The sequence below is a fragment of the Podarcis melisellensis genome (genome assembly GCF_964234715.1).
Source record: "Podarcis melisellensis genome assembly, chromosome: 13".
NCBI lineage: Eukaryota > Metazoa > Chordata > Lepidosauria > Squamata > Lacertidae > Podarcis > Podarcis melisellensis.
The window spans coordinates 32,680,387-32,708,240 of record NC_138545.1 but is presented as its reverse complement, the minus strand read 5'-3'; the positions used below and the strand labels follow the sequence as shown (position 1 = coordinate 32,708,240).

Sequence of the window (27,854 nt, the reverse complement as noted above, 5' to 3'; positions counted from 1 at the left end):
GAGAGTTGTGAGGCATTGGGTTTAAGCTCGGATCAGAGCATCGGCCTCAATTCCCCAGTTCTGAAAGTGTGGATAATTAAAAAAATAATATGTGGAGACCTGAAGCTGACATCCTGTTCCAAATTGCACAATCCCAGAAAGCAAGTCCCAGTGACTTTAGTGGAACTTCCTTTTTCTCCAACTCCACCCCAAGTTTGTTCTTTCTGAAGTCTTGTGTGTCTTGCAAATGTGGGTGTGCCTTCTCATTTTTCTCTTGTTTTGACCAGCTGTCCCTCTCCACCCCACTTTCTCACCTGAGCGGCAGCCATAAGGGAACTCCAGGAGCTGATGTCAGAATCTATCATCTATCTATCATCTATATCTATCTATCTATCTATCTATCTATCTATCTATCTATCTATCTATCTATCATCTCTATCTCTATCTATCTATCTATCATCTATCTATCTATCTATCTATCTATCTATCTATCTATCTATCTATCATCTATCTATCATCTATCCACCCACCCACCCACCCACCCACCCACCCAAAAAGATGCACAGGGAAGAGTTTATATCGGACTCTTCTCCCATCAATCAGAAAGCTGCATTGTAACTTGATCAGGACTTACCAGTAGATTTATTTGAATCCACATAGAAAAGTGGCTGGATGATTTTAGGCTTTTGTTTCTGGACTTAATGGACCCCCTTTCCAGACCTGGATCTAATCCTGCTTGTGTCTACTTCTTGTTTTGATAAACTTGGGCGTGTGCGGATGGTCTGTGAAGAGGTGTGTTTCCCATACAAGATGCATGTGGCTTCCTAGTTATCTGACATGCAGGTGCCTGTTAACCCTTCCAGCAGGGCATGATTTTCATTCACCTTTTAAGAACGAGATGTGAATATCCAGGGCTAGATTGAAACGCAGCTGCAGTGTGTTGATGTGTGGCCCAGGACACACTGCTTTGCTACAGGTGACAACTGGGGTGCAGTTCTTCACTTAACGCACTGCAGCCTTGAGGCTGCATGGGGGGTGGGGGAGAGAGAGTAATGCTTGCACAAAATTATGGATTGCACATGACTTCCAGTGTTGTCTTAGATGTCACAGGGGATCGTGTGCCTTTTAGATTGCACACTATGAACTCTTCCCTTGCGTCTGGTTCACACTTGAAATGCACACTTGTTTCTGAACTGTACCACTTCAGGGTCAAGGGGGGGGGATAGGGAGCGCATGCTCTATTATGCATGAACACAAAATGACCTGCGCATAGAGAAGCAGCATGTTGGCTAAGAAGCTAGGCAAGGACTCTTCTTTCTCTGATATGCTGATTAGGGATGCACAGTTATGTATGTATTTATATTTGAAGGAAGATTCTGTCATCCAAGCACCCATTTGCCAAATGAAACTTCCGAGGTCAGACAAAGATTAACCAAAAATCAGCTTTCAGTCACCTTGTTCTAGAGAACGGATCTTGTCCCAAAGCATCTTTTGGAATCTCTGTGTGGTCAGACCATCCCTGTGCATGCCAATGTCTGATTATAGTACTGTGGAAGAAGCTACCTTTTTCACCTGTGAACATTGTGCATAGTCTTGGTTTAGGTTGCTCTCTGTCTGAGCCTCAGTGTTTCATATCTGCCCAATGGGAGCAGTTAGCAATTCTTGTTTTGCTTATTTAAAAATTATTACTGTTCTTCCAGAAGGACTTTGTCAGAAGAAAAGAAAAGGGTGGGGAAAATATTGTATTGCAGATACTTACCACCATTCCAGAAACTACAAATTATTTATTTTATTTGCTAAAAGATTTTTGCCAAGCTCTCAGGGTATTTGGCAAGCTCACAAGGCTCTGGTATCAGTATTAAATTCAAATGTCACCTGTCAGGACTGTTGTGTTATCAGGGAGATAAGGGTTGAAAAGCACCTTTCAGAAATTATTGCTATTGTAAATAAGGAAATCATAATAAGAAAGATTTCTCAGATTCCGATTCTGCTCAAGGGCATAGAGGAGTGTGAGACAGAGGCGTACTGGTACTTCCGGATTCTAATTCTGGCTTTGCCCATCATTCATTATGTGACGCATAGCAAATCATACACACCTGCTAAACCCTGCCTCAGTTTCACTATCAGGCTGTTTATTGGGCAACGTTGTATGAGCTGTGAGTAACTTAATTTGTTCTCTCTCTTTTTAAAACACATGTTTATTGAGGTTTTCAACTGAGTATTGACAAAGCAGATAATGTAAGAAAAGGATAACATAAACTGAAACATAAATTAACACAGACATTCCTTTTGTGGGTGTCAGTATGGAAGTCAGTAGTTTATTTTGTTAAGCTTAAATTTCAACTCACTCTGTGTTCTTTTGATAATAATAATGATAATAATAATAATAATATATTTATTTATACCCCGCCCATCTGGCTGGGTTTCCCCAGCTACTCTGGGCTGCTTCCAACAGAATATTAAAATACAATAGTCTATTAAACATTAATAGCTTCCCTAAACTCTGGGCTGGAGGTTGGGGCCACCCCTCTAAGTCCATGCATTAGTCTCACCAGGAGGAAATGACTGGTGTGTGTGTGTGTGTGTGTGCATTTTCAGGTTGCTAGATAGTCAGCAAGTACATTGAAGTTTCTAAACGAAAAGGGCTTATAGGGAAAACCACACACAAAATCCATTCAAATGCATGACGTGTACATGTGCCAGGATAAGCTCCAATTTTACCATGCGTTAGATAGTTCTCATGGAACGGCCTACACTGCATGCTCCCCCCCCCCCCCAGATACTTGTTGCATGCCAATTTCAGTGTTTCATGGTGGCCCTGAAACTAGTGGCACAGCAACAGGTTGACTGCTGTTAAAACCTTACGCTTTTGTATGCTGCTGCCTACTTCATGACAGCCTAGTGCTGCTTCTTTTCCTGGCTCCTTCCTGAAACTGGTAAAAGGAGTGACCCATTGGCCTGGTAAATGGACATCTGACCCCAAACGTAGGAGAGGGAACAGGGTGTTCTATCCACATGGCGGAATGAGATGGCAGAACAGACTGTGTCACTTTTGCTTCTTTTCTTTTTTGTTTTAACTTGTAGGAAGTTTTCTACATAAGGGATTGTTTTAAAAAATGATACAGTCTGCTCAGGATTCTGCCACTTCATTCTTAGGTGTCACCCTGTGTTAATATTTGAGTAACAGAGGAGAACTCCCTGATAGCCGGCAGGGAAAAGTTGATGGGGTAGAAAGCTCAGATGTGATAGAGTGGAGATGGGGGTCAACCTTTAATGATTGGCTGCACAACTGAAAGATGGAAAACTGGTGTGGAGGCCCACAGATAACTTGTTTCTGGGCTTCTTCTAACATCCATGTAACTAGTAATTGTTCATAGCCTCCCTTCAGACGCATCATTTTCCTCTTTCCACTGGATTTGAGTGCCTTTGCGTATGTTGTGGTTGTATTAGCAGCAGCATTGGATATACATACCTATATACAGTGGTACCTCAGATTACAGATGCTTCAGGTTACAGACTCCGCTAACCCAGGAATAGTATCTCGGGTTAAGAACTTTGCTTCAGGATGAGAACAGAAATCGCGCGGCGGCAGTGGGAGGCCCCATTAGCTAAAGTAGGACCTCAGGTTAAGAACAGTTTCAGGTTAAGAACGGACCTCCAGAGCGAATTAAGTTCTTAACCCAAGGTACTACTGTACTTATATAAGTATTTGCATTGGGGTACCTGATCCAATTCAAGGTGTAGTGCAGTTTTTACAGTGGACGGTAGTGATCTTTCATAAAACTCAAGTGGGCTATCATAAGGAGAGTGAGAGGTTTAGAACAGTGAGATGGATGTGGAACGTATTAGAGAACAATTTGTATACACCTTGAGCCAGGAGAAATGAAAATTGAGGGGAGGATCTTAAGAGCAGCTTTCAAATATTTAAAAGCAATAAAGGAGACATAGGACAATTACTCTCTCTTACCCCTGAGGGCAGAGGAGGAAAAAAAGAACAGGAATGTACAGGAAGAACAGGAAGTTAAATCTAGGTTAAACTGAACATACCCTTTTATGCAAGATGATGAGTTGGTATGGTTGCTTTTCATTCCGGGTCAGAGGTGGGGTGTGATTGCCTGGCCCCTTGCTATAATTGTGAACCAAATACTAAAAGCTTGCAGCTGCTAGTTGCCCACAAGCCTCCCTAGCTATTAGTTGACCTGCTGTGATGTCGTGCTGAGGAAACAGTTAATCCCAGTCAGTGACTTGTGTTGATGGAGAGAAGGAAAGTCCTTTTAGATCTAAGGACAGGAGAGAATTGGGATTTGGAACCCAGAGACCATTTTGGAAAACTCAGGCTTGAACAGTTGGTTGTTTAACTTATGCAGAGGGAAGTTGTTGAAAGTGAAAATGCAGTTTGAATTTGTGAATTGTCTCCCTTTTCGTGTTTACTGTGCATAAAATTAGCATAGATTCTGTGTCTGGAAGCTGAAATCTGTGACTTGACTAAAGTTGTCGAGCAAATTTGCACGTATTTGCTTGTTTTGGCATAGTTTTCCTTTTGTGGTTCATTGGGGGGAGACTATGCAGAGCACCCAAGCTCCATTTCCTGAACACTGCAAGTCTTGTGGAGCTTCCCTGTGGTTCCCAACACCAGGTGCTGCCTGTGTATGAGCTGATCATGAGAGCCAGAAGTGTTATCAGCCTATTGCTCTGAATCTTCAGAAAACTGACCTTGCTTCAAGTAGCAGAGCCTACATTTAATGCATCTCAGCATGTCAGCCAATTAAAAATGGCTAGCTGGCAAAATCTTGTACTAGCCCACCTGTCCACATATACTTGTGCTTGTCCCTGTTAATATGAACCAGATCCTATGATGTTTATCTTGTGGTGAAGTGGCACTGGGTTGCATCACACATCATTTCTGCAATTGACACTCCACATCCAACAATCTCATTAGGTGGTGCTCCTATAATCTGCTGCATAAATGGGAAAATAGTGTGGGGTGGGGAGCAATTTTGATCAGGCATATTGAAAGAAAGTGTTAAGCGGCTCTTCCTCCTCCCTCTGGTCTTCTTCTCTCTGTTTCTGCCTCCTAAGGCTGCATTTATTATTTTTACACACACACACAGACACACACACACGTACATGTTAAGAGGAAGAGTCACAAAAATTCCCACCATGCCCATCTTGACCCTAAATATGTAGCAGGCCAGATGTTGTGGCAGGATACAGCTAGGATGATCCTGGACCTTTAATAGGAGAATGTAGGGATCTCTTCCTTGGGTTTGAGTTCCTGCCCAGTCTCATTTCTCATGTGATGTTGGGTGGCCCACGGAGAGTGGACCAGCCAGCTGAGTCCAGTTTCCCAACACTGATCTACACCTACTCAACAGCCTGTAAAATCCCACTGTTGTTTCCTTTCTCCTTAAAAATAAAATAAAAAATATTCCTGTTTCCCCCTTCCAAAGCAACAGCAGTACAGCACCTGAATTTTAACACCCTGGGCAGCTTGCGGAATTTCTTGGGCCCATTAGTTGCTTTCTTAGATGCCAACTGTATTTGCCTGCCACTCAGCCTGTGTTGAAGACGAATGCCAACAAAGCTTCCAGTGGAGGTGAGAAAGGAAGTGGCATGTTTAAACCCACCATCCCTTCTGTTTCCCTGCACTCCCCGCCCAGCCCGAAATCCCAGCCTAGTCTTACTGGCACAGCTCCTGGCGTCCTTCAGGCTGGGGCAAACCAGCTGATGTGGCACAACTGGCGACCGCCTCAGGGGCTGCTTGCTGGCAGACGGAGTTGTCTGTTGTGGTAAAATATAGCTTGTTGTAATTACCCAGGGTCCCCAAACCTGCCATTTTCTCTGTTTTTAATTGGGCTCCAGGAATGATAAACAGCAGGCCTTTTATGGTTTCTTCGGCTGTGAGGCAGCGGCTGTCGCCATTACTATCTTGTTGTCCCAGGGAAAAGAGTTCCAGGTGCCCGACATGCACTTCCTACTCGGAGGCTGTTAATACAAGTGATGCTTAAATATATGCACATGCAATGCTTATAATTGCATCCCCTTAGTGCCCATATTTCAAATGCAAAACCTCCTTAGTTGGAACTTTCATTTGCTCCAAAAAAATAAAAAATAGCTCCCTTACTGTCACGCTCTCTCCCACTGTGCCAATTATCCATAAGTAGTATAGCCAAGGGACGCGTGTGGCACTGTGGGTTAAACCACATAGCCTAGGACTTGCCGATCAGAAGGTTGGCGGTTCGAATCCCCGCAACGAGGTGAGCTCCCGTTGCTCGGTCCCTGCTCCTGCCAAGCTAGCCATTCGAAAGCAAGTCAAAGTCCAAGTAGAAGGTAAACGGCGTTTCCGTGCACTGCTCTGGTTCGCCAGAAGCAGCTTAGTCATGCAGGCCACATGACCCGGAAGCTGTACACCGGCTCCCTTGGCCAATAAAGCGAGATGAGCGCCGCAACCCCAGAGTCGGTCACGACTGGACCTAATGGTCAGGGGCCCCTTTACCTTTACCTTAGTATAGCCAAATATAAAGGTGGCCTTTGCACTCAAGTCAGTTGCTTGATACAGATGGGGCTGAATCCTGAAAACCGAATCCCTTGCTCAACTTTTTCTGCCATAATATATTTGTAGGTCAGCAAAGGAGCTTGGGAGAATTGGGAGTAGTGGAAGGAGCCATGAAAGGGAGGAGTTGTCAAAGAGGTGATGGGTGGCATCGTTTGTGGGGTGGAGGTTGGGGGGGGGGTTACACAAAGATATGAAAGGACTGGCCAGATCTTTTCCCAGCTCCTTAGTGTGATTATGTAAATAGTCAAGGGATGAATGATCAAACAGTGGCTACGTGCATGCGTGTGTACCCTGTGCCCCCCTGGGGGTGGTGGCAGTGCCCGTGAGTATGGCGGCACCATCTGTAGTTTACTGATGGAGCAGCGCACTTTTTTCTGCTCAGGTTATTACCGCTAGAGCAGCTGCTTGTGTTTGGGTGGGAGGCTTTCCCTGGGGTCGAGAGGGGGGGTGGTAGTGGATTATAGAAGCACCGTACAGTGTGTGTGTTTGGATGGGGGGATAATCACACACGGTGTTCCTTTGTCTGGGGGGGGGTGTCTGGTTGATTTGCCTCAATTTTCAGCTATTGGTAGAGAGCATCCCCCCTCCCCCCCCCCCAGACTTTGGTTGGGGCAAACAGGGATAATTCACAGATGATCACAATGCCCCCCCCCCGGCAGCCTATTTCCATAGTTCATTTGACTAGGAGAGAAGAAAAAATGCCCCGGGGGGGGGGGTCCCTGTATCAGGTGTGTAGAATGTAATTTAAATTATGTACCATCTTTTACCCCCTGAAGGCTTGTTGGATATGCTTCTTGCTTTCCCCTGCCCCTTTGTGTGAATAAATGAACTGTCTCCCTTCCTAATCCCCACCCTGTGTATGCTTCTCTCCTTATTTTGCTTTTCTCAGCCCCCCCCATCACTTATTCTCTGCCCATTTTCTTTGGCCAGCGGCAGCAGAGCAACTAAGCTTACCCCCCCCCCCCAGTTTACCATATCGCAGCTGACCTCCGATAACCCCTCACACATGTCGCTCCCTGCCTTTTGGCTGTTGTGGCAAGGAATATCTTAATAATAATAATTTGCCTGTACAGTTGGATCTTTGCCCTCTCCCCCCCTTCCCCCACCGTCTGTCAGAAAAGTTGTGACTTTTGAATTCTATATTTGCTCTCCATGAGCTTGTAACAGCCTCCTCTTAAACATGTTCCTTCGTTGCCATCTGATTCTTGCAACCTTCGCTGTTTGCTACTCATATATCAGGCCCCCAATCCTCAACGCTTGTGTGTTTGGGTGCGTTGTGTCTAGGTTTCAAAAAGAAAAAGGAAAAAGGAAATCCTGCTGTTCTGTCTCTCTCCCCCCCCCAACAATATGTTAATAATTAAGAAATAACAATTAAGAAATGTGTGATTTGATATTGCTGATTATTATTACACTTATATCCTACGTGTCATGGTGGTAGATCTGGTTCTCCCCCTATTTATATTATCCTCAGTACAACCCTTCGAGGTAGGTTAGGCTGAGAGACTGTGAGAGGCCTGAGGCCCACCTAGTGAGCTTCATGACTGAGCAGGGATTTGAGCTCTTGTCTCACAGGTCCTGGTGCTGCACTCTGACCACTAATTTATTTATATATATATTTTTATACCCCACCTTTTCCCCTGATGGGGCTCAAGGCAGCTTACAGATAAAAAATAAGAACCTCTAAAAACATAGAAAAAAACAATTGAACGCTGATAGAATTAAAACTATATACACATATAAAAATCTATTCAACCCATACAAATAAATGTAATAAAAACCAGCACGGCACTAGCCGTTTTATTAAAAGCAGTCAGTTCCCAAAGGCCTGTTGGAACAAGGAAGTCTTCACCTGCCGGTGCAAAGACAACAAGGAGGGAGCCAGTCTAGCTTCTCTAGGGAGGGAGTTCCAAAGTCTGGGAGCAGCCACCAATGAGGCCCTCACCAAATGTGCCAGGAACTGAGAGAAGGGCCTCCCCCAAAGATCTCAGAGCCTGGTCAGGTTTGTATGAGGGAATATGGTCTTTCAGATAGCTTGGACGTAAGCCGCCATCATGCCGTGTGTTTCTCTTCCTTGTGTTGTTGGTGGCAAGGATGAGCAAATACACAGCAGAACAACCATGTGACATCATGGGTTGTGTTATAACAGACATTAAGAGGAAGAAGCGGGAAAAGAGGCAATCATTCCATGCTCATTATTTAGGGGAGGAGCCATAGTCTTAGGGCTGGCGACCTGGTGCCCTTAGGTAGCTGGTGTTGCCTCAGTGCCCTGGCAGGACTCACTGCTTACTCCTGCCCTGGGCCATCTCTTAGTTCTCCTGCCCCAGCCCAGTACTCTTTGAGTAGCACCTGGTAGCTGAATCCAGCTCCCATGTTGAAACCCACATGATGCCCTTGGTGTAGCATTGCTCAGGGGGGGTTGTGGGGAATTAAAATGGCAGCCCTGAGCTACTTGGCACTACTCACAGTGCTGCTGGCTGATGCCACTTGCCAGCCGAGCCTGCTCGCCAACTGAGAAGGTGCCCCACCAGATTGCCTTTAGTCCAGGTGTCTCCCAAACCTAAAGCTGGCCTTGTAGAGCACATGCTTTTCATGTAGACGCTCCCGATTCAATCCTCAGTATCTCTAGCTTGAAATGCAGAAGAGGTGCCACCAGTCAGAATAGACAGTCGTGTGCTAGATGGGCAAATAATCTGACATGATATAAAAGCATGTACCGTGTTCGTATGTTGGTGTAGTTCAGCTTGGCCAACCTGATACCCACCATATGTTTTGGGTGTTGATCCCATTCAGCTTTCCCCAACCTGGTGCCCACCAGATGTAACTTGCATCAACCTGACTATCTTTTTTAGGGCGGGTGTGAATTGTCATCCAGAACAACTGGAGGCCATCAGGATGGTGAATGCTGGTAGCTCCATCTTTACACTCCATCTTCAGTGTAGGACTGAGCTATAACATTATGCTACCATTATGCCACAATTACTTACTTACACACACAAAGAGAGAGCATCAGTGCCCAGAGAGAAAAGAGGCGAGGGAAGGCTTGTCAATATCCCATCTCTTTGTCACATGGAAGTGTTGATCCCAGCTTTCAGAGGGGCCTGGGGCGCCTGGCGCTGGTATGATACTGAGGGAGATTAGTCTGTGAATACGAGGCACCCTCATTAGCATCCTGATCCAAACGGGAGGGCAGCTTTGTGACTGAAAGATAAGGATTGTGCACCGGTGGACCGTGAAGGGCCCCGGAGGAGAGTCGGGAGCAGATAGGCTTTGTGTCCCTGGATAAAACGGCTGGTATCTTCATTAACTCTGAGTCGCCTGCAGAGGCTGTCTGGAGGCAAGGTGGCTGGAAGGGGCAGAGGGGATTACGATGTCTCCCCCACCTGATCTGCCTTTCCACACTTGTTCGGAATATTCATCTTGGAGAGACACCCTCAGGGTGGTTTGAAAGCGGCTTTCATTCGGGGTGGGGATGGGGGCCAGATGGCAGCAAAGGGGGCACCACTTCAAAGCCTTCATTTGGTGTTGCGCACCTGCTTAAGCAGAAGTAGGCAGCGCTAACATTGCATTGCAGACTTTCGGTTCAGAGCAGCGTTCCGCACCCCACTTCCCTGAAACTGGGATCACATCAATCCTTCCCTTTAGTCTCTCCGTGTTGCCTTCTTCTCACACATACCTTCCACGACCTTACAAGCGGCTAGTCCCTCGTCTTAAATCCCTCTCCACCCTGATTGTATGTCTTCCTTTGTTTTTCCTTGCACTTCACTTCCTATTTTGTTGCATGATCCAAATTCACAAATTTAAAATGCTTTGGGGGGGGGGAGTGTGTTATTTGTGACAGTTGAGAATACACCTTGCATGAGACCAGGCCGGTCCAGCTCCAATGAAAGGCTGAGTCGAGTTGATGGATCCCCTACTTTTTCTGGTGCCCCCCTTTTTAGGTGCCCACATCTTAGCTGCTGTTTTGAAGGCTGCAGGAGGACATGTGAGGCCTTTGCCTCTCTGTTCAAGGGCACCTCTAACCTAAATCTGCCCGCTGTGTGTGTCTGTGCCTGGTTGAGGATGTTAGTCTCGTCTCCAGCTCTGCATTGCCTTGTTTACTGAAGCTGTCCATCCAGATGTTGTTGTTGTTTAGTCGTTTAGTCGTGTCCGACTCTTCGTGACCCCATGGACCAGAGAACGCCAGGCACCTCTGTCCTCCACTGCCTCCCGCAGTTTGGACAAATTCATGCTGGTAACCTCGAAAACACTATCCAACCATCTCGTCCTCTGTCGCCCCCTTCTCCTTGTGCCCTCCATCTTTCCCAACATCAGGGTCTTCTCCAGGGAGCCTTCTCTTCTCATGAGGTGGCCAAAGTACTGGAGCCTCAGCTTCACAATCTGTCCTTCCAGTGAGCACTCAGGGCTGATTTCCTTCAGAATGGAGAGGTTTGATCTTCTTGCAGTCCATGGGACTCTCAAGAGTCTCCTCCAGCACCATACACCTGCTTGAATTACCCGGGGGGCGGGGGGAGAGGGATCCTGACCCCTTAACTTTCGTTAATTGCTCCCTTAGCTATTATTTTTAGAAAGCGGTGGGGGAGGGTGTAATGAAATTGAATGTAGTCAGGAAAACAGGGGTTTGCAGATTGAATTATGCACTTTAATTTGTGTATGGGTGCATGTGTATCCTGCTGTCGAATAGTGCAAACACTTTACAACAGCAGTGTTAAACTTCGACTTGATTGTGCAAAAAAAAGCCACTAGAAGCAAATGTCAGTGGTGGTGGCAGGAGGGAGGAGCCTCACAACGGGAGCTGGGGACCAGATGGATTGTGTGGTGTTGAATTGAGAGTGGGAGAGAGAGAGTCCACATTGCTCTTGGTGAAATGGAGGCTCCACCTATAAGACATGGTGTGTATATTGCAGATGTTGCACTGTAACTACTGCTTGTGTTATTTGGAGGAATGGTAATGGGCTGGCATCTCCCATTAAAACATATTCAGCATATAAGGTTAGAAAAATGCTTAGCAGAGCTGCAGTGCCAATTGTATTACACCAGTAATGCAGATCCTGGGGCCTTCCAGATGTTGTTGGGCTCCCCTCAACCCAACATGGCTAGTGGTCAGGGATGATGGGAGTTGTAGTCCAGCAGCAACTGGAGGGACCACAGCTTCCCCATCCCAGCAACAGACAACATGGCACTGTGATTGGAAGAAGGTGGTTTTGCACACCCTCCAACATTCCTCAGAAAAGAGGGAGATTCTACTGATGTAGAACAGAATGTCCCCTTGTTATTATTTTTTTGAAGGAGCATGGAGTGTGTGTGTGTCTGGGATACACCAGGCAGATGTTGTTTAGTACAGAGAGGGGATCTCTCTTTGCCTAGTGATACCTTCTGTTGAGCGGAGGAAAGGAGCTGGAGTGAAAGGAGAACTCTGGGATTGTTTTGCTCTGCAGAAGCAGCAGCAAGAAGCCCCTGTGGCTAAGTAATTGCTAAGTGAAATTACATAATAAGTTTTCTTTTCTGCTGCTCTGCCTTTTGGCAGCTCTTCGGAACATCCCATTAACTCCGGTTTTACCTCCTCTTGCATTCAAGAAGGTAAATTCATGACTTTCCCTTCAGGGACATAAACACTATGAAAGAGAGAGAAGGAGATAGGAAAGCCAGTGTCATTGGTAGGCTGACAAATAGCCTCTTTAGATGTTTGTGGGGGACCCTGGATTTGTCCTTCCTTTTATCTCAGCTGCAGAGTTTCTGCTCTGCTCATGCTCATTACAAGGTTCTCCCTTTTCCCTCTCCTAGTTTTAAACTGACATTCAATTTCCGCCACTGAAGCTGCACTATTGGTTAACATTCTGCTGCTGACACCTTCTCAATCCACAGCTAGAACATATGTTCACAGAGCAGTACAATCCCAGTAGAGCTATCAGTCAGCTAACTGATCTTTCTTTTAACCACTTTATAATAAGATATTTCATTAATTGTAAACACAACTCTGTAGATTGCACAATTCTATGAGCACAAGAGTAGAAATTAAGGGCAGATTGGTGGAAAGATGTGATATACTTTTAAAACGATAGTAATGGGATTCACAACTCATCTTCCCAAGAATTTCAGCTTTTGTTTTAAAGAAGAAGAAAGAAGCAAGTTTCTAGTCTTTAGGATTGTGAAGACAGGTTTGAGAGTTGTGTGTGGCAATTCTGAAAGCCAAAATTTGCATTCAACAGGATTTTCTAGGAATCAGTGCCTATGTTGTGCAGAATAAATTATGTTAAATACAAAAATCCATGCAAATATGGATAATTTTATGGATTTGGTCATGGTGGAGGAACACCAAGATTTGGTCTGTTGTCCCATTGCTGAAGGCAAGACAGCCTGCATCTGAGTAGCCAGTTAGGCATAGGTTGAGAGAATCTGTTCATTAGCTCTTGTGTGGAAGCTCTCCATGTGGACGCCCCAAACAGCTTCATTGATACATGCCTATAAGCCTTCTTGTGCTATGTAAACCACTTTGAGGATTTTTTGCTTTCAAGTGGTGTGTGTGTGTGTGTGTGTGTGTGTGTGTCATCTCTCTCTCTATCATATCTATCTATATCTATCATCTATCTATCTATCATCTATCTCTATCTGTCTATCATCTATCTATCTATCTATCTATCATCTATCTATCTATCTATCTATCTATCTATCTATCTATCTATCTATCTATCTCTATCTATCTATCTATCTATCTATCTATCTATCTATCTATCTATCTATCATCTATCTATCTATCTATCTATCTATCATCTATCTATCTATCATCTATCTATCATCTATCTATCTATCATCTATCTATCTATCTATCTATCTATCTATCTATCTCTATCTATCATCTATCTATCTATCATCTATCTATCAATCATCTCTATCTATCATCTATCTATCATCTATCTATCTATCATCTATCTATCTATCATCTCTATCTATCTATATCTATCAATCAATCAATCAATCTATCATCTCTATCTATCTATCTATCTAATCATCTATCTATCCTGATGCCATTGTTGATTGTTTTAGCCCAGATGACCTTCTAGCCACAAATGCATCATATTATAAAGCCTTGTTGTTCGTTCCCGTGGAGTTATTGCAAGCCCCAAAGCAATTGAAGGCCATCTGGTTTTGAGCTGGCGAGACGGAGAGGTGCATAATTCCCTTCTAAAGTATAGAGTGTCATGTTGCAAACCTTGGGCATCCCACAGGGGTTGACAGGAGGGAGATGGAAAGCCTTTAAGATTACATGTCGGACTTGGATATTACATTCCTCTGGGTTACCAATGGAATGTAGTTATAGGGGGAGCTCCCATGTGGACTTGCTGTGTCAACGTCTTATGCACTGGTGGTAGGGAGGCTTTTACAGTAAGAATTGGAAGTGTGGTTAACTCTAGGAGCTATAGCTCGCAAACAGTGCGAAATCCTTCTCCTTTTGCTTCTTGTCTCATGCTGAAACCTGTCTAAATTCAACCATGATGGAGCTCTTTTTCAAAAGGCTCCCGTTTTTTAAGGGTTGTGCTGAGGTGCAGGTGTTGGAAAAAGTTCAAAATGCATTCCTTTCCTCACACACATACTCAAAGGTATTTTCTCCCTCCTTTCCCCCCTCCCATTCCACTTCCCTGTGATCAGTTAGGGCTTTGTTGCAGGGGAAATGGGGGAAGGAAGACCTCAGTGCAACTTCTTCTTTCCTTCCAACCTTCAAAAACGAAAATTGAAATGAATTTTGGGGCCTCTCTCTCTCTCTGTGTGTGGTGGAATAATGTGAAATGGTTGCTTACATACTACACCTTTAAAGTGCCTTTGAAGCACATTCTTTCACACAAAGAATTCTGGGTGCTGTAGTTTACCCCTCGCAGAATTACAATTCCCATCAGCCCTTAACAAGCGATAGCACCAAGAATTATTTGAGGGAGTAAATATGCCTTAAATGTGCTTTAAAGATATAGTATGTACACATCATCTGCTGAAGACAAAGGAGAAACCAATGAATAAAAACAGATCCCATGTTTATTTTCTGCTTTCAAGAAACTTCAATGACCCCTGACTGGTTCCACTGAAAGAAAACCCAAGTGTTCAAACCCAATTTTCAAGCGGAGCGTATAATCAAACATGGCTTTTCTCCCTTTCCATGCACTTGCAAATACTCTTCAATCTGTTCTAGCATACTAGGGAGTCTACAACAGTTTTTATCTCTGGCTCTTGCTCAACGGTCACAGCGCCAGATGCTGGCCCCAGATGCTGTGGAAGCAAATGCTTGGCTTCTAGTACTTATACCAGGCCTGGCAAATCCAGAGACTTCATATAGCTCGCCAATCAGAGACTGATGTTGCACATCCTTTCTGTACCTGAAGAGAGTTCTGGAGACTGAGTGCATATTGTACCCAGTAACTCACTAGTTCCTCAGCCAAACAATCAGTTTTAAGAGAGTTGAAGCTGGTGTGGTAGAGGCACACTTGTTTCTGCTCTGCTACCTATTGTTTCTGCTCTGCTACCATTGTGATTTTTGTCAGTAGCAATGCAAAGAAACATGTACCCGCCAGATGCTATACAGTATGTTGTTACTTATTTCATTTATATCCTTCCTTTGTCTAACTCGACACTCTTCGAAGACGGTCATTTTCATTGGGGGAAAAAATCATAAAACAGTGGAGTGTATCTATGTGAAGCATAATTCCTCTTATTATTACATTCTCAACCCTTGGGGGAAAGGCTGTAGTCTGTCTCCAGCTGAGATTTCTCAGCTTGAGAGCTGTCCAAGTCTGTTGACAAAGGGTGAAGCTTGCCTTCCATCAGGAAGGGGACACCGAAGCCCTCTGGGAAACTAAATGGTCTCCAGGGAATATCCAGGGCTATAGGCTTTTAAAAACTTTGACAGTCTCTTTATCCTCATCCTCTTTGGAAAGATCCTTCCAAACACCTGTTCATGTGGTTGGTGTATGTGTGAGAGAGATTGGGGAGGGAGGGGGCTATTCATCCTGCTCCAAATTCCAGCTGAAATGTAACATTTTGCTTACCTGCCTCTTTTTATTGTTCATTGACAGCCGAAACTGGGCCAGAGAGATGGTACGGCCACAAACGCCAATGCCCCCCCTGTGGAGTCCTTCCCCTGGGTGGGGCCGAAGACAGTGGTGCTGCACAAGAATTTGCAGGGAGGTTATGGCTTCACCCTCCGGCACTTCATCGTCTACCCCCCAGAATCGGCAGTTCATTCCAACGTGAAGGTAATGTCCGTTCTGAGTTTGAAGACTGGGCAGGGTTCATTCCAGAGGTGTGTCTTATAATGACCCTGGGCATAGTCTGGAGGCACAATGTCCAGTACCCTTGCTGAAGCTAAGCTAGTCCAGGTCTGGTCACTAGCTGGATGGGAGACCACAGGGAACGTCCATGTATAGTGCTGCCTGTGTGTATATGTATTCCTTAGTGATCACTCTTAGCCAAGTAAGATTATCTTCCATGAATGTGGTCTTAACAGTGTGTCCATGAGTGATTGTAGAGGCCAATTCTGGATCCACACTTCCTTCCACAGTGGGGACAAAGGTTTCCGGGTGGGAATTGATCACGGTGAGGTTTGCCAAACATGCCTTCCTCTTAGCTTGTTTCTCTTTGTCGTCCTGAGTTTGTGCGTCTTCAGAGTCCTGAAGTCTTTGGTAGAGGCTATTCTCCAATTGGAGTGCTTGCAGGCCAGTGTTTCCCAGTTGTTGGTGTTTATACAACATTTTTATTTTTAGATTTGCCTTGAGAGCGTCTTTCGTTGTCCAATGTTTTCCGAAACATCTGGGCAGCCCCAGGTAGGGCAAGGCTGTGCTAGGTGATGCATAGTTACATGAAGTGTCTGATATTTCATTAAGAACATAGACCTTACACCAAGTCAATACCATTGCTCCACCTAGCCCAATCTTGTCTACATTGACTGGCAGCAGTTCCCCAAGGTTTCATAGAATCATAAAATTGTAGGGTTGGAAGGGACCACAATGGTCATCCAACTACCTGCAACACAGAAATGTTTTGCCCAATGTGGGGCTCAAACCCACAACCCTGAGATTTAAGAGTCTCGTGCTCTGCTGACTGAGGTATCCCTTCATCACAAAGAAGTGTTTCCCAGCTCTAAGTGGAGATGCTGAGGATTGAACCTGAGAACTTTTGCATGCAAAAGCGCATGTTCAGCCACTGACGACAAGCCCTTCCCAGCATTACTGGATCTGCTTTAATTTTTGATGAGCCAACTGGATGTGGTGGTTTCATCCTTTGTTTTTAGACTTTGATCCTCTTTGACCCGCACAACTTTGCTGAGCTCTTCTTTGATTTATACTTTTCCTCCGTGGCTGCACATTCCACAAGTTTGCTACAAACTGCCCAAAGCAAATTCAGCCGCTAACAAATTTAACAGCTTTTAAAATTATTACCTGTCAGCCTCCAGGGGATCTATCTTTCATGATCCTTCTTTTTTCAGAAAATAACTTGTTGAGTTCTCTGTTTTCCTTTAAAAGCTATTCCATCTCATACCTAATCTATTGCGGGTGATCTATTAAGAGTCTGATGTGAATCAGTAAAGCTCGCTTCTACTCTCCCTGAGTGTCCAGAAGCTTTCCTTTTCTCAAACACAGAAACCGTTGGGTTTGGAATCCTACAGAATTTGCTGCCTGAGATGGGATTCTTCATTGACCCAAATCCCCCGGTTGCCCTGCCCTAAGCAATAGATAATGCAGCTAGCTGTGTAGCCTTTCCCTTTTGAATCTGAAGGGCCTGCCACCCAGTTTTAAAGAGGTGCCATTACTTAAGGGGCCAGTAGCATCCCAACATGGGGTAAATACTTGATACCCATTACAATATCAAGGAGGCTGCTGGGCCGACCTCCATCTTTGGAAGTTGGAACTGACATCCCTTCCTCCACATGCGCATTCCCAACACGCACCCCGAGTGCAGTTCCAAATTCCTGGGAGCTATTTGCTGACGTCCCATTCCATTCTGATGAAATGTCTGGCATGGAAGCACTGTCGCTGCAAGAGAGAGCCAGCTTTCCGGCCCTCGCAGACCAGAGACCTCACCCTCCCTTTTTTTCTTTTGTCATTTCAGAAAGGGAAAATGGGTTCTTTGCCAGATAAGTTCAAAGGCGCAGAAGGGTTGGTGGGAGGAGATGGGGTGGGGGGGGTATGCATTAAACTGCTCCCGGTCTGTCCCCGCTTGTTGGGGTTTTTTTTTTGCAGTGTCAGCTTCATCTGTATAAAGGGTGACTGTTGTGTTTCATGGTTCGGACAAAAGGCTGCCCCCACTCCCTCTCCCTCCCAAAGTTGGCTCTGTTCACTTCCCTCTGCTGGTCCCTCTCTCTCTACCCCACAACCAAGATCATGCATTAGGGATCGTTCTTGCTACGACATGTATCCTGAAACTTTTAAGATACTCAATAAGTGGCCTGTTGGTCCTGGTCTAGGTCTGTAGTAAAGTACTGCTCAGGATCAGAGCCACAAAGGGAGACAGTGCCTGGGATGCGGAGACAGATAGGCTTACCGTCCAAGCTCCAGGTAATGGCCTAGTCTGAACAGGGACTCCGTGAGGGCAGAACAGCAAAGCAGCTGGCCGCAAGGGAAGAAGGTGTTGAAGGTATCTCGGATGGATCTGGTGTCAAGGCAGGAGGCTTAGCAAGGCTAGGCGGGTGTTGGAGCTGATGTAAGGTGGTATAGTAGAGCAAAGCAAGCTATCTTTAACCATGTGGGACCATTGCTCCATCTAGCTCAGTATTGTCTGCACTGGCAGGCAGCAGCTCTCTAGGGTTCCAGGCAAGTGTCTATCCCAGCCCTATCTGGAGATGCCAAGGACTGAACTTGGGACCTTTTAGTCATAGAATTATACAGTTGGAAGGGACCCAGAAGGCCTCTATTCCAACCCCATGAAGTGCAGTAATTGCAGCTGAAACATGGGTGCCTTGGTAGAACGGTGGTATGAAAAAGGAATTAAATAAATGTGCTTGATCACTGAGCTGTGGCAGTTCGAGGAGCAGTATGGGATGGAGCTGGTAGAATGGCGAGGAGGCTGCTGTCAAAAGAGAAGGCAGAGTCCCTAGTGACATCTTTTTGGTTTGCTGCCGCACCTTGAGCGAATGATAGAAGCCACAGAGTGCATATGTGAATTGGGACCACAACTTCTGGTTCGTCTTGGTAGTCAGACAAAATTTGTGGTCAGTACCAGCCTTACCTCTTCTCTGGTTTTGGAGAAGGGATGGGGTCTTCTATTTGACTTCATGACAAGCTTTGGAGATGCTGAGACACAGCAGTGCATTTCCAATGCAGAACGTGGCTGGAGGCTTGATTGACCCTGGACTTGCCCTGGACTTTTGAAGGCTCTTCCTGCTGTTTCCAAGTTCTTCCAAAAGCTTATGTGATGTGCTTGCCAGACTGAAATATTGGTCTGCCACTGGCAATCTGGCAAGTATATTTGTGGGCTCCTGATAGGGATTTATGAGAAAATTTCCAGCTTTTGTTTTCATGTCAAAAATGGTTCAAGGAATTTAAAATATTTCTTTAGAAGCAGATACTCACTTTATAAAAAAGCCATGTCGTGTTTCATCATTTCCCCTGGCAGCTGCTTCTCTGGCTCATTTGTTTTTCTCTTGATGGCTGTTTCTTTTTTTTTACTTCCTAGCTGCATCATGCAAGTTATCCCAACCAATCAGGGATCCTGCAGTGAAATGCGTGACATCCCCGTGTTACACAGCCAATCATACTTACCGAGCACAAGTGAAGTCAATTGGGAACTGAAGTCAAGAATGGGCAATGTAAACAAATTGGTGGAATTTTTACAGAGTGTTGAAAAGTTATCCAGAAAAGGAGACGGTTGAGGGTGGTTTTTTTTCAACTGCCGAAAATATTTGTGAAAAGCTGCGAATAGCTTCAGCTTAGGGCTGATCTTCACAAACCGAACGCTAACCCTTTAAATCTTTTGTTATTGTTTTATAAAGTGCCATCAATATATGTGGTGCTTAGCAGAATAGCAGGCAAAGAAGCATATTCCATGGACATTATAATGTCATATAGCTCCAGAATGAGAAGACAACATAAGGAGGGAGGGAGGGAAGCCAAAGGTAACGCAAGATGAATGTAAGCAAATGCAGTTTACTTGTACTTTGGCTTTGTTCATTGCGTTAAAAATGCATATTTGGCACCACCATTCCACTCTTCTCCATGTGGTGGCGTAAGCAAAGCAAAGAAGCAAAACCCCATAGGGGAATTTCAGCAGCCTACTTGGGACATCCCCATCTCCAGGGCAAGGAGAAGACGCTTTGGCAGGGTGGGGCGCCAGGTCCGGGGGCTGGGTTTCGATGGAGGTGACTCACTGGGGAGGGAGCAGGGAACCATGTGTTCCATGCCAGGCATTCTTTGGCAACTGTTGGCAGATGACTTCATTGCCTCCTTGTGCCCCAAGGGGAGTTAGGCACTGCAGGTAACCTCCTGCGTGCAGAGGCAGAATGCAAATTAACCTATACAAATTTTGAGAACCTGGAATATGGCATTCTTAGAAGGCACCACTTTGAGCCATAATGGGATTCATTGCCAGAATGCAAACGTATGGACTCAAGATATGGAAGGAGGCCGAACAGGAAGCAGATTAGAGCTGGGTCAAACACCAGGAAGACAGATCAGCTGCAGTTCCTGGTGATTCAGAGCCGTGGCTGGGTGGAGACCAAGAGACAGCTAGTTTGGGTATCCGGGGGATCTGGGACAAAGACTTGAGGCAGGGCGGGAGGGAGGGAAGTTCAAGCACAAGGCCAGGTGGGCTATTGCTCAAATGGAGGCCTGACCCTGACCTGGAAGTTTTTAGCATCAGAAAGGTCATTTGTGTCCGGTCAGGGGAGTTTGGGGTGAGGTCAGCCAGATAAGGCAGAACGAAACCCTCTGCTGGCAAAAGCCAGCTCTGGAAGTACCTAGCTGCTTGAGCAAAGTGTGATAGTTCAAAACATATTCCATTCCAACTTGTGGATTGAAAGACGGCAAAAGGTGGAAGTCTCTGCTCTGATATTTGGGGGCTCTTATTTATTTGGTTTTATCAGAGAAGTCACTTTGACTTGCATATTTCAAACACAGCAGCTCATGATTTTAAAGAGTTTTTCCCCCTTCTCTCTTTTTTAAAGGATATATTCTGGATAGACCAGTGGAGGCTGGTGCCCATTAGGAATGGTAGGGTGGAAGATAGGAAGAGCAACAGTAGGTGCCCTCTCCTGGCAGAAGAGCCACTGACAGAACATATTTGGAACTCACTTTCCCAGGCTCTTCAACAGCAGCCACTGCTCTGCACAAGGCTCCAGCCTTAAAGATGCAACCACTATCACTAGCCCTGTCTGCCGCTGCCCTTGTTTGACAAGGGCAAGCCTTGAAGAAGGGAGGGAGAATTGATGGGTAGGGCTGATTGGGGGGGGGGGTTCCTTAATATTATGCCCCTGGCAGAATTCTCAAAGGGGAAAACCCTCCAAATATTTCTTAAAAGTTTTCTGAGAGCTTGTAAAAACTGGGCTCATTTCCGTAAGATCTGGATAGCACACAGAATGTAATTCTGATGTCCTTATAACCACCTGTGCCATTTCAAGGAATCCTCGCAAATCATGTGCCCTAAATAGAAAGGAAGTTTGCAAAACAAACAGCCCCCAATGATTCACGCGAGCGAATCAAACTGCAGTCTGAAGGGGAAAGATAATATGCTCCTTGGAACCTCCACCAAGCACCATCGGGGTGGGGATGGAAGTGGTTCTCTGCATGTTCCTACTGAGCCTAGAAGAGTTGTCCAACCCCCCACCCCATGCTGCAAGCTAGCCTCTGTCTCACTGGGAACAGTCAGTAGCTTCATACGTAGCTATATTTAGTGCCTTAATTATGATCCAGGGCCTCTGTGTGCATGGGGTTGTGTGCGAGTGAATTCTGGCTGGAGGGACTGTCCTTGAGATTTTGCCTTCGCCATGGCGTGATGTGAGTTGACAAGACCTAGTGCTCAGAGGAGGAGAGGAGTGAGTTAGGGTCGCAGGAGGGTGTTTTTGTTCCAGTCCTGTGTGACAGACAATGGGACACTGTGACATCAGGCCCTGGGGAGAGGTCCTTCCTTGTTCTTCTCTCTCAGAGGTGGTTCTCCTGCTGCAGCTCCAGAGATGGACATTCACACCCATGAACAAGAACGAATACATAATTCAGAGTGCCGTGGGAGTCTCTGTTAGGATGAAGGTTAAACTGCATGTGTAAGGAAAGTTAGCAAGCTGCTACTTGGCCCCCCACTCAGTGGAAGCTGGTCCACCAGGTCAATTGGGGGCACTTCTCCACCAGCCCCAATCTGTTCTCAGTGAGCCAGCGATCTGGCTACTTAAAACCACTCCAAGATCTGGCCCTACCTTCCAGCGTTTTCCTCCTTTTTCACAATGTTGCCCTTGTGCAAGTAGCAAGGAAGGAGGATGAAACTAGATTTGGTGCCTGCCATTGGCTCTGGCGCCCCCTAGTGTTAGGCTCCCTGCCTCCCACCCTACCAGTCCAATGAGATGGGAGGCTGAGTTCCATCCTGCCTGGGAATGCAGCAGTGTGGCTCCTTAACTTACGTCTTCACTATAATAGGCGGGGGAGAGCTTTCTCTTTATTTCCTTTGCCAAAATATGTTAGAGTGATTGATGTAACCGCTACCGTTACTTTTCTCTTCCTCCCTCCCTCTCTCTTTATGTGTGTGTGTGTATGTGTGTATAGAGAGGTATTTCATAATACTGAATAAACTTGGCCTACCCTTTCTGAACACTGTATTCACACAAATGGCTGTTTTGCATGAAGACTGTTGCCTGCCCAGTCATTGAAAAATGATGACACAAGTGCACATTTCAGTTCTCAGGGGTGGTATCAGGTTTCAGCACTTTGCTTGCACCCCCTCCCATACTCTCCTGGATAATCCACCGGGACTCACACTGCCCCTTCCTGCAGAGCCTTGCCACCACTTGAGCCCTTCTAGTCATGGTGTGGTTATGGCCTTCAGACTTGCCCTCCTTCTAGTTGCACACATGTGCAGGCATATCTAGCAACAGAAGCGTTGTGTTTGGCTAGGGGCTGAATGACCACTTGACTCCCATTACAGAGTTGCTGCCACTTAAGCCCATTTGTGAGCAAGCAACAGGGGAGAGAGAGGTGTGTGGCTGCAGCAGCACTAATGCTGGGGAGCCCAACTGGTGGAAAGTGCTGGGCGTGTAGGGGGGCAGTGGAGGAATGACCTGGTTGGTAGCTGAGCTTTTCGATCCTCATTATGCACGAGAAGTTGTTTTATTAAAAATACCCCTGCACCACGATTCCCACGTTACGTTTAGTAGTACGTGCTGGTGAGCTCTTTCCTGCCTTCCCCAGAAAAGGCACTTCTCTCAAATAGTCCTGGGAAGTATGTTTATGTGTTTATGTGCGTTTTTATTTATTTATTATTTCCGTCATGAATCGTTTCCCATAAAACTTCCCCCAAGCAACTTTTGCAGTAAGAAAAACAACAATAAAAACACATATAAAAACAGTTTCAAGTCAAAGAGACTGGGATAAAGATCTCCACTTAAAAAGGCTTATTGGGAAAGGAAGCTCTTTTAAGGAGCTGCCTAAAAGACGACCTCACCTGTCTAATATGTAACGGGAGGGAGATCCACAGGGGTAAGTGCTGCCACATGAAAAACCTGAATTCTACATCGTACAGAACTGACCTGTTGAGATGATATCTGCAGAAGGGTCTACAGTGGTAGGTTGGATATGTAAAGAGTGAGAGATCATTCAGAAATCTGAGTTTTTGGAGTAGTGGGGTTGTCTGTCGACATCTCTCTTTCTCAGATATAAGTCTATGTTTATGTTCATATTGAAACTCTGTAATTTTTTTTAAAAAAACAAAAACCCAGTTCTAATACTGAGTGTGGGGTATACATTCTCAAAAAAGGGAAAGGGAGTGCTGGGAGAAACCTTTTTTCCTTTTAAAAAGTTCACAGCTGTGGGCATCTTGGGGCAGCACCCTTCAGCAAAAAATGCAGGTTGATCAGCACAGAAGGGGCACTGCAAGGATTGTCAGTAAGGTGGGGCAAGGCGGGGGGACTTAGCCAACCTGGTCTGTGTCCTTTGGTCCTGAAAACTGAAGAAATGGGAGGTGGATTGCTGCTTCCTCCTGTAAGAGCTGTGACACGTCATCAGCTACACAGCCAAGCCAAGCTTTGGCTGTGTGCCCCTTTGCAGAATCTTGTTTGTGGGTCAGCTGGAAAGGAATGGGTTTGCTTCTTCACCCATCTTGCACTCATTTTGGGAAAGGACCTTACAGCAAAGAACAGAGAGACCTGCTTTCTTGCGAGTTCAATACTTACCCAGCGCCATGCGTGACCATAACAATCCGAACCCTCTGTCCAGATAGGACTAAGTCTGCCCTAAAAATTAAACTATGCAAATGGATAAGTTGCTTGTAGCCATGCTTCTTCTTATTCTACTTCCTATTGTTCTTGTTGTTATTTAAAAGCTGTTCATGCATTTGCAAAACTGGGTTCATACTGATGTTTGGTGGTTCGGAGAGGATGTCAAGTGAGTTGTGGGGAGGCAGATTTTCATCCCCACCCCTAGACAAGAGGTGTTTGTGGGGTTCCCCCCCCCTCAGGACATAGCATGTGCTTGCAGTGGTTAGCTATTCTACTTCAGGGCTGCTTTGCATTATATGTAATTTTATGCTTAGCATAACTGATACTATCTTAAAAGCAAAGCTGGCCAAGGTTTACATATGGGATAGAAAATTGCAGGAAATATTTGGAGGTGGGATATGTATGGCATGGTGTTATAAAGCAACAGGACGAAGAAGACCTGCTAACATGGGAATTTTGCCAGGGGAGCTGTGGTTCAACATTGTGGGGAAAGGGGCTAAATTTAAGGTGCAATCCATCGAAAGCAATTTCGTTTACAGGAGAGAAGGCTGCCTAACCAATGTGGCTTGGAAGTGCTTAACTGTGGCTAGATTGTGACCTTTGTTGTTTGAACTTCTTTAGTGGAGATAACAGAGCATTGCAGAGTCTTCATGAGAGCCTAGTGGACGTAGTGGTTAGAGGGTTGGACTTGGACTTGGGAGACCAGAATTCAAATCCCCACACAGCCATGAAGCTCACTGTTGGGCCAATGACTGCCTCTCAGCCTAACCTACCTCACAGGGTTGTTTTGAGGAAAAAATGGAAAGGGGGCAAACAGTATACAGCTCCTCGAGCTCCTTGGAGGAAAAGTGGGAGATCAGTGTAATAATAATAATAATAATAATAATAATAATAATAATAATATGCAGGAAGGCTTAAGGTTCAGCCCCCTGCAGCTCCAGTTAAAAGGCTCTCCAGTAGCAAAGCTTGAAATGATCCCTGCATGAGATCTATGAAAACTATTGCCTGTCAAGAATGGAGAGTACTGGGGTAAGATAGATCAGTGGACTGACTCAGTATAAAGTATACCTTATTCATTTAGGCACTTAGGAATAGAAGGAATATGTAAAGTAATAGTTCCAAAACTAGCCTTCAGTTGTAGCTGCAGATGCGGTTATAGCCTAGTCATATATGGGAAGGGCTGTAAATCAGAGATAGGTTGCACACCACTTGTGTGGACAACACTGAGCTAGATGAACCAATGCCTAGCTATAAGGCAGCTTCCTATCCCATCAGATAAACCATCAGAGCAAAGCAATACTTCAGTAGCTACATTAAAGGCTACTGGGTGGCTATAATTTGAAGAGAAGAAAAAACCCAGCCATGTCACAGTCAATGAACTGAAACATTTAGTCACTTGAAAAATCAGAAGAGACCTTTTCAGATAGGTGGGTTAATAACGAAGAAACAGTATAGTCAGAGACTGAGAGTATTGAAGCTTAGACCTAGTTTATTTTTCACTTTACTGTGGTGCTTATTTCCCCCCCTCCCCCAAATCTGGAAGCGTTTCAAAATGAAAACGGCATGCAAGATGTATCACAATAAACAATCTATACTGTTTAATTGTTAACCAGTGAAAAAGCTTATACCTATTTTAAAAGGTCTATATCGAGAGTGGGAACATATACAGTATGTCTATGACACGTGACATATACACGTGGCAATAGACATATATTGAAAAATCCGTAACTGCACTCCTATCATCCACCCTAATAATCTCACTACATGCAAAGTCAGGAAAAGCTTGCTGTGTTGTGGCAGTGCGTAACCAGTTGGGTGTGTCCCCCCCCCCCCCAACATCTATTTTCTGTTCTTCGGGGTGTAAAACGACGACTTGAAAATATAGATCTGTTCTTGGGAATGAAAATTTTAATCAGTTAACTGTTGATATAGATAATGAAAGTGAAACATTTTGCTGAACTTGGTTCCAATTTTTGTGAGGTTGTCATTAGCAGAATATATATGCTTAAAAACTTTGGGCATTAATTTTGAAAATTTTGTAAGATAATGGTAGTCATATTTGGGCAATCAGTTCCCTCACATGACAGTTACATGAGGGCTCAAGGAGGCTCACTGCTTCTCCCATTCCATGGATTCAGAAAAAGCCTTGAATGAAAGTTTCTCATATTTTTGGAGGTGCATAAATTGGCGCTGCATACGATAAACCTAAAGCAAACTTATCAGCTAATGGATTATAATCAGAACTTTTTAATGTGGGGGCAGGGGCTGTCAACAAGGGTGCCTGTTATCAACATTTTTGCTAATAGCAACGGAATCATTTTGGAATTTGGGGATTTTGACCTAAGGGAGAAGCATTAGATAGACAAGCATAGATGCATTTATATGAGGGGTAATGCCGTAAAATCTTAGTGAGAATGAATGGGCAAGTTTATACGCCCTTTAATCAGTATCTTCCAAGTAAGGGCCAAACAGTTCATTATGTTCAAAGAAAAAAATCCAGCCACTAGTGGCTGTAACCACTAGTGGTTACAGGGAGGAAGAGGAGGTGATTAAGGAATCCTGGGTGGTCAAATTTTCTCTGTTCTCTCTTTTGTAGGAGGAAGAAAATGGAAACAGAACAGGTATGTATCTGTGTTTCTTTTACTCTAAGTTAGGAGTGGGATTCAGTCTTTTGTGTGCGCAATCAGAATCAGATGTTTTTTTAACTTTTCAAGTGCAAGAATTCACACCCACAATATTTTAACAGTTAAGGCATAAGGGATCCTGTTAAGGGATCCTGAGTGTGCATTATTGTTTAAGAACATAAAGAAGTACCTTGCTAGAATAAACCACAGACCACCTAGTCCAGACTTCTTTGCAATGATTACTTTGAGAACAGTAGGCGAACAGTGACATGCACTCTAAACAGGAATGTGTAAAGAATAGCAATGCCAGCAAAATAGCTAGTGAGGAAGCAATCTGTGCTGTTCCATCTAAATTGTGACTTCCAAATGGAAACAGAAAGTTGTGGATTGTCACACTCTAGACTTTTTTTTAGCTCTCTGGTTTGTAAGGAACCGTGGGATTTTAAGAAAACATGTATGAGACCTCTGGGACATTCCCACAGGACTTTCATTGAGCTCGTATCTTCCTAACTTGCAGGGAAATGAATATATTCCTGTATGGCCGTGCCGTGAATGGTGAAGAAGACAGGGATGGCCTCTAGAGTAAAAACTGAAGGGAGTTCAAAATACTGGTGGCTTTTGTTCCATTGTGTACTGAACCTGTGGCCTTCTAGAGGTTTTTTAATTCCCATCGGCCCCAATGGAAGTTAATTACAGTGGGGCTTTTACAGGAGAGCATCCAGTGAATTGTGGGAGTTCTTTCTGACTCTGCTCTCCCTAATGACACCTAAAAACTGCTTCCTGAGTTGGCTGCCTTAACTTGCTCCATGCAGAGGGCTTCCTTTGCATCTTAGTGCTAACAAATCTGTGGTGTCTCTGCAAAGTAGAACCTTGGCAGGGAAACCTTTGTGGTGCATTGCAAATGCTGCTTCTCAGGTCCTCTTTGCATTCTCCACTACCGGAGGAAGAAGCGTATAGCATGACAGTTGTGGATATGGATAGCTTAGTTACGATGATCAGTCATTGCTGTTATAATGTGTTATACATGGGGCTGCCTTTGAAAATAACACAGATGTTTTACTTAGTTCAGAATTAGGCTCCAGAAATTCTGTCTTGTGTGGGTAGGTCGAATGGTAGAATATCTCCAAGCAATCCTCACACCAGTTCTTAAAGAATTGCACTGGCTGCCTATTTGCTTCCTGGCACAATTTAAGGTGATGGTGCTTGCCTATAGAGCTCTAAACAGCTTGCTACCCAAATACCTGAAGGCATGCTTCCTCCATCACTGCTGGCTAGCGCAATGGGAGTTGTGGTCCAAGATATCTGG

General features: G+C 45.0%; 1 protein-coding gene across 5 annotated transcripts in view; it reads left to right on the top strand.

Annotated features, from left to right (window-relative positions):
• The window catches only part of ARHGAP23 (Rho GTPase activating protein 23), a 170,181-nt gene that overhangs the window by 87,048 nt on the left and 55,279 nt on the right, over positions 1 to 27,854 (top strand). For 4 of the 5 annotated variants that reach the window (XM_081885547.1, XM_081885544.1, XM_081885545.1 and 1 more), the window contains exons 2-3: positions 15,592 to 15,771; positions 26,521 to 26,545. In XM_081885547.1, the coding sequence (XP_081741673.1) occupies positions 15,592 to 15,771; positions 26,521 to 26,545 (205 nt within the window). Of the gene's footprint in view, positions 1 to 8,465; positions 8,535 to 15,591; positions 15,772 to 26,520; positions 26,546 to 27,854 lie in introns of those variants that run through there. The other variant, XM_081885546.1, reaches the window with a different exon arrangement.